Source organism: Streptopelia decaocto, assembly GCF_964273445.1.
Source record: "Streptopelia decaocto genome assembly, chromosome: Z".
Lineage (NCBI taxonomy): Eukaryota > Metazoa > Chordata > Aves > Columbiformes > Columbidae > Streptopelia > Streptopelia decaocto.
Genome location: NC_138657.1, coordinates 80,115,293 through 80,122,219, shown reverse-complemented (window position 1 = coordinate 80,122,219; position 6,927 = coordinate 80,115,293). Strand labels below are relative to the sequence as shown.

The window sequence follows — 6,927 nt, the reverse complement described above, 5'->3', positions numbered from 1 at the left end:
CAGTCTGTGCGGCACACCCACCCTCTGGGGGCGCCCCCATTGCACCAAAGGGGGGCCAGCCATAGCACACCCCCCCCCCCCCCCAAGCTCCCGGGGGGTGCAGCACCCCTGGGTGTAGCGGGGGGGTAGGATGGGAGAACCCACAACCTTTCAGCAACCCGAGCCGCCGCTTGCGCAAGGCGGTTGGAGATAAATATATAATATATATATATATATATATATATTTTTTTTTTTTTTTCCCGGAGCGACACGGTGTCTAGACACCCACGTGACGGGGCCGGGGCCGGGCCGGGCCGGGGCCGCGCTGCTGCGCACTGAGAGCGGCGGGCGGGGGGGGCAACGAACGGGGGAGGGATGCGGGGGGGACGGCGGGCGCGGCCAAGCGCGTAAGCGGCGCGCTCGCTACCGGCCCCGCCGCCGGGGCTCCCCCGCAGGAAGGGAAAGACGGGAGGCGCTGGAGCGGGGAGGCGCCTTTGGAGAGAGCGGAGGGAACGGAGGGAAGAAAATAAAGGGCGAGGAAAAGCAAAAAAAAAAAAAAAAAAAAAAAGGAGGAGGAGGAGGGGAAGGAAGGAGGAGAGAGGAGGAAAAATTAAATAAATAAAAAAGGAGCGAGGTAGACGCGCCGGCAGCACGGAGAGAGGGTCGCCGCGGGCAGCCCCCGCACCCATGTAAGCGGGGAGAAGCGGCGGTGACAGCGGAGCGGCGCGGAGGGGCGGGCAGCCCGGCTTCCCCCCCCGCCCCGCCGGCAGCACGCTGCTGGGGAAGGAGGGGACACAGCCCCGCTTTTAATTTTTTTTTTTTTGGTTTTCTTTCTTCCTTCTCGCAGCAGCCGGATCAGGACTCGGTGTGTGCGTGTGAATTAAAACCTCGGAGAAGAAGGAGGGAAAAAAAAAGCCAGCGAACTAGACTCAAACCCCGCATCAGGACGACCTGGGCTTTAAAAAGGGATACAACACTCTGGATGCGCTTGTTCTTCTCTTTTGTGACAGATGCTTAAACCGATTCCGACGTCCGAATCTTAGGGTTGGTGTTTGATTTTTTTTTTTAATTTCTCTATTTTTTTTTCTATAGACATCATTTTGGCTCGCTTTTTTCTTTTTATCTTTTGATCCTGCCCTGCGTCGCATCAATCCCGTCTCTCCCCCCCGCAACCCACCCCCCTCCCCCCCTCCCCAGCACTGGCGGGTTGATGGGAGCTGCTGCCCGGGGGAGGCCGAGGATCCCCCGCGGCTCCAGCCGCGCTCCGCAGCCGCGCAGGGCGGCGCGGCGCCGGCCACCTCCACCCGCCTCCCCCAGCGCGATGCGCCTCGCACCGTACCCAGCCTTTTGATTTTTTTTTCTTTTTTGGGCAAAACCACAGCGAGCAGCGGCTCCCCCCCCCTCTCCCCCCCCCTTTTTTTTTCCCTCCCCCTTTTGTTTTATTTAATATTTTGCTCTTGTTTGTTCTTCCTCGCAGCGGGCAGAGGCGCGGGCCGGCGCAGCCCCCCGCGGGAGGCGGCGGGACCCGCGGCCCCCAGCGCGGAGACTGGCGCATGCCACAGCCCGCCTCGGCCCCGCCGCCGCCTTCCCCCCGCCGCCCGCCGCCTGCCGCTGCCCGCCGCCTCGTCCCGGCTCCCGGCCCCTTCATGCGCGGCGGACGACATGCCCGTTTTGTAGCCGGGGGCCCCTCCTCTCGTCCCGCATGTTCAGGACCAAACGCTCGGTGCTCGTTCGGCGGCTCTGGAGGAACCGTGCGCCCGGCGGCGAGGAGGAGGAGGAGGCGGCGGCGGGGGAGCCCGGCGGCGGGGCGGCGGCGGCCGAGGCCCGGGCTCATGTTTGCGGCGGGGGGCGCGGGTGTTGCCCGGGCAAAGCGAACCGCGGTAGCCGGGCGTCCGCGGGCGCGGAGGCGGAACTGAAGGCGCTGACCCACGCCGTGTTGAAGCGGTTGAAGGAGCGGCAGCTGGAAGGCTTGTTGCACGCCGTGGAGTCCCGCGGTGGGGCGCGGACCCCCTGCCTGCTGCTGCCCGCCAAGGCCGACTCCCGCTTGGGCCAGCACTGGTACCCGCTGCCGGTGCTGCTCTGCAAGGTGTTCCGCTGGCCTGACCTCCGGCACTGCTCCGAAGTGAAGCGCTTATGTTGCTGTGAATCCTACGGCAAGGCTCACCCCGAGCTCGTCTGCTGCAACCCGCACCACCTCAGCCGGCTCTGCGAGCTAGGTAGGGCGGGTTGGGGCGGAGGGGATGGGGGTGCAGGGGATGGGGGTGCAGGGAATGGGGATACGCGCGATGGGGGCGCAGGGGATGGGATGCTGTGGCTGGGGGTGCAGGGAATGAGGACGCAGGAGGTGGGGATGCAGCGGCGGGGGGTGCAGTGCTTGGGGATGCCACTCCGCTCCATGCCCGCTCAACTTTATAATTTTTTTCCTGGAGGGGCACCGAAAAAAACCCCAATAAACAGCCCAAAAAAGTTCTTAATTCTAGTGTTTTCCGATATTTTTTTATTTAGAGGAGGGGGTCAGGCCGCCCGCCCCCCTTCCCCCGCCCGGGGGCTCCGGCGCTGCCTCCCCGCCGTCCCCAGCCGTGCCGGGGGATTAGGGGCCGCCTGGCGCTGCCGGCCCCGGCGCTGCCGCGGCTCCGGCGAGCCAAGGAGGCCCCGATCAGACAGCCCGAGCGGCAGATAGCAGGGAGACTGGCGCCAGACGGCCCCTTTTGTTTATCTGACAGCTAAATATCAAGGCAATCACCGCCTCGCTGCCCTGCCTCCAACCCCCAGAGCTAAGACAAACAGTTTTGCTAAAAGAATGCCACTGTTATCATAAGTTCCTATCTTTTTTCTTTTTTTTTTCTTTTTTTTTTTTTTTCTTTCTCATGGCTCTGCCTTTATTTTCTCTGTGCTTTTCTAATTCCAGAGTCTCCCCCTCCACCCTACTCCAGATATCCAATGGATTTTCTCAAACCAACTGGTAAGTGGACTTTTTCAATGCAGAACGCAGATTTAAGAAAAAAAAAGGGGAAAACAGCCCCTTTTCTCAGGGGAAGCATCTCCTGCCTTTGTCATGCTGTGATGCATTTTGCTTTTGGGCTGCTTGCATGCTTCTGTGCCTTCTGATACCTCTGGAACAATTAACATATGATTTATCTCAGACATTCTCTGCACAGAGTATTATTTTAAAACTCTGGTAGGAGGGATTGCAATGCAGCACAGGCCTTTGCTGCTCAAAGCCAGGAAAAAAACACGGGCTCTGGTTGTAAATGACACAGCACCCCCTGCCCTTGGGTGAATTTGCAGGGATTTGGGTTGGGATGCAGCACAGCTCTGGTCAGCATCTCCCTGATGGTTGGGCATCCCAACGAGACTTGACAAATGGAGCTGGTCTAAATCTTCCTGTCTTTTAAGTGAGCCTACAATCCCGCCTTGTCACGTTGAAGAATTTAGGGAGGGGGATTGAAAACTTGTTTTTCTTCAGCTTTTTTTTTTTTTTTTAAGTACCGTTCTGCATGCCTGTTGCTTGTAATTGAATGTCAGGGTGCCAGAGGAGAAGCCCATTTGAGGCTGGCACCGGCTCTTTTGCGGTTGTCTGCATAAACTCCCGGTTGGCAGCGAGCTGGCCGGCTGGGAGATAAATTGGGCTGGAGGAAGGAGGCGAGGTGGGGAGAATCGGAAGCGGGGGGAGCTCGGGGACCAGCAGCTCCTGGCTCCCCCAGGGTTAGTGGATCTGGAGCGCTGGCTGGAGGACACTGGTCGCTGTGGTCGTGTCCCTTGGTCACAGCGGGCAAGGAGGGACATGGTGCTACAGGGAGGTAAAGATAAATGTTTTTCTGAAGACTTAATATCAGGTCTTTTTAATTTTTTTTTTTTTTTTTTCCCAAAAGAGTAGTTTCTCTAAAATAGTTGCTCTTCACTTTCTTGGGACTAGGAGAAACCCCAGGCTTAAGGTCGCTTTGGACACATGGGGTCCCATCCTGCCCAATACTCCCTCAGAGGCTGGACTGTTGTTTTTCCCCGATAAGAAACACTAATAAGTCTTTTTTTTTATGCCTTGTGGAAATAAGCAAAGCTGTTTAACAAACAAAGCATGAAATATTTTGCCTCAGCATTGAAAAACAGGAGATAAAGGCTCGTGAATGAAAGAGGAACATGGGGAGGAGGTTCAGCATCCCCAGCACATGCTGGGATGCAGAAGAGCTGTTCCATGACAGATTCTGAGGGTTTGCTGCGTCGCAAAGTAAACTGGGTTTGGATGAGATTGGGATCATTTCAACTGCATCCCTACAGTGCTCCCCTAAAGTTTATATTTGGGTTTTTAGCCTTTGCTTCCACCCAGTGATGCTCCTGGCATGTGGTGCAAAGGGGTCGGAGCTGCAGAAGAGAAGGGTTAATGCTTGCCTTTGGTTTCCTGTAAGGATGTTAGGATAAATCTATTAGCAGGGTTTAAACATCCAATCTGCCTCTGCCAGGACCTCATTTTCAGTTAGCCGAGTGATGTATTTATTCATTAGCAAGTGTTGACATAAGGTAGCAAAATGTGTGTAAACAGAAAAGCCGCAGAACATGAATGTGCCATTTCGAAAGGAAAAGTTATTCCTATCGGCCAATAGGAAGTGATTAACGCTGACCATCGGAAACGCAGAAACAACTGGGTTACTCACCAAAAAGTCCTGCTTTTCAAAAGAAAAATCCATTTGGCAGCGGAGCTCTGGCTAACGGGGCCGCGACAGGCACCAGCGGAGCCTGGAAGTCTGTTGTTGCAGGTGGGTTTTGCAAGCTCAGGGTTTCTCGGCGTTTCCTCTGCGGAGAGACCGAGGATTTTCCATCCCGGCACCGGTGCCATCTCCTGCGGCATTTGCCCAGCCCGGCATTGAGGATTGCTCACCATGGATGGAAGAGGGACAATAAGTGATGATGGGAAGGTGTGAAGCGTTTTGCATGGTTGATGCGCATCAGCCATCTTCTCCTCTGAGACCTTGCGTGGGAATGGTCCTTCCATTTAGACTTGGGCAACTGCATCTGTCAGTGGGGCTGGGAACGTGCATCCAACAGGAAACTTCTGCTTTTCCACCAAGCGTGACAGTGGTCATAAAAATACTGAAGCATTTAGTGCAACATCTTGTAAGTGCTTCATAGGGATGGACGGACAGGAATACCTGGACCAGCGTGGGGTCTGGCAGTGGTCGCCAGTGCCTGTGATCATAGAATGGTTTGGGTTGAAGGGACCTTCCCAGTGCCCCCCCTGCCATGAGCAGGGACATCTTCACCAGCTCAGGTTGCTCAGAGCCCCGTCCAGCCTGGCCTGGGATGTCTCCAGGGATGGTTCAGCCACCACCTCTCTGCCCAACCTGGGACAGGCTCTCACCACCCTCAGGGACAACAATTTCTCTATCATGTCCAGCCTGAATCTCCCCTCTTTTAGTTTAAGACCGTTATGATGGGGTTTACATTTTTTTGGAGGTGATGGAGGTTGGGACAGGCTGTGTCGCTGGTTGGAGGAACGCAGGGATGGACATGGAGCTGGGGATTTGCTGCAGACTGTCACATGCCACGTCAGATTGTGTGTTGATAGAATAAATCTGGTGTTTGTGCGCTCGCCATAGGATGGGAAGATCTGCCATAGATAGCAGGGTTTCCTGCTGGAAGGCTGTGGGTCCAGGCTGGCTTGCTCATTCGTCAAGGAGAGGACTTTCCTTTTCAGATGGGACGTTTGCGGGGATGGGTGATGGTGGCTTTGATGGGGCCCGGCTCACCATGCTGTCCTGGAGCCCTGTGGGTGCTCAGCATCCCCGGTGTCCCTGCAGGAGCTGCTGCTTGTGGCTGTCTTGGAAGCGAGATGGACAGTGGTGTCCCCAAATAATCCAAGCAGATATTTTGACCCCTCATTAAATGGGACAAGGTGCTGCAAGTGATTGTATCCATTGTGCTTCTGGGTGGCTGGTGTGACAGAATGGTTTGTGTTGAAGGGATGTTCCCAGCTCCCCCAGTGCCCCCCCTGCCATGAGCAGGGACATCTTCACCAGCTCAGGTTGCTCAGAGCCCCGTCCAGCCTGGCCTGGGATGTCTCCAGGGATGGTTCAGCCACCACCTCTCTGCCCAACCTGGGACAGGAGTATGAAGAGTGCAAGAAACCCACTGAGATGTCACTGCAGAGATAAATGCCGTCGTGTGGCTTTGACTCTCATGGGAGTTGGAAGTTTGGCAGCTTCCAGGAATTTATTCAGTACCTTGCAAGGTTGGGCTGTAACTGTAATAACTGTGTGTCTCTGCAATGGTTTTATGGTGTGAGAAGGCAGTTTTGGGAGGCGACTCACATGCAGTAGGCTTGGGTAGACCTCTGGTCCTACAACCTCTTAACCCAAGTACTGTCTACTAGTGACAGATCTCTGGGCAACGGGAAGGGTGTGAGGATGAAACCAGTGTAGGGCAGAGAACCCAGGAAGGTCCCACTTTTGTGTCTATCCCATACCTGACCATCATGCTTGGTCTAGAGTCGAGGTGCATCAGCTCTGTGTCCTCTGAAGACATGTTGGAAGGTAATTAATTGATGAAGGGAACTGGCTGTTGGATGATGGGACGTGGGAATGGAGCTGATGGTTTTGAAGGGCTTTTCTTTGGTGGACAGTGTGGATCAGGGAGCGGTCCAGGTGTTCAGGGAGGCTCCAAATCTCCTTGTTCTCAGCCTCAATGCAGAAATGCCGAATGGATTTGGAGTCAAACTGGAGCAGCGTTGCTCTAAGACCCATTGCTAGGGTGGTGCATTTTAAGTCGGGATGGGATTTTCTCCCACTGATGTGCCGGCAGAGGACCTGGTCATGGATGATCCCAACATGGAAAGGGCAAATTATGTCCTTGATTCCACGGGCTTGTCAGGGCGCTGTGACAGGAGTGGATGGAGCCCAGCGCAGGGCAGGGCGGTCCAGCTTGCATTCAAAAAGCATCTATAGCCCAAGCAGCTGA

The 6,927-nt window shown here is 55.5% G+C and overlaps 1 protein-coding gene across 2 annotated transcripts in view; it reads left to right on the top strand.

Annotated features, from left to right (window-relative positions):
• Positions 1–438: 438 nt before the first annotated feature.
• The window catches only part of SMAD7 (SMAD family member 7), a 28,519-nt gene continuing 22,030 nt past the window's right edge, over positions 439–6,927 (top strand). The window contains exons 1-4 of one of the 2 annotated variants that reach the window (XM_082074510.1): positions 439–668; positions 827–1,023; positions 1,457–2,195; positions 2,888–2,941. In XM_082074510.1, coding sequence (XP_081930636.1) covers positions 1,682–2,195; positions 2,888–2,941 — 568 coding nt within the window. In that variant the 5' untranslated portion in view covers positions 439–668; positions 827–1,023; positions 1,457–1,681. Of the gene's footprint in view, positions 669–826; positions 1,024–1,456; positions 2,196–2,887; positions 2,942–6,927 lie in introns of those variants that run through there. The other variant, XM_082074509.1, reaches the window with a different exon arrangement.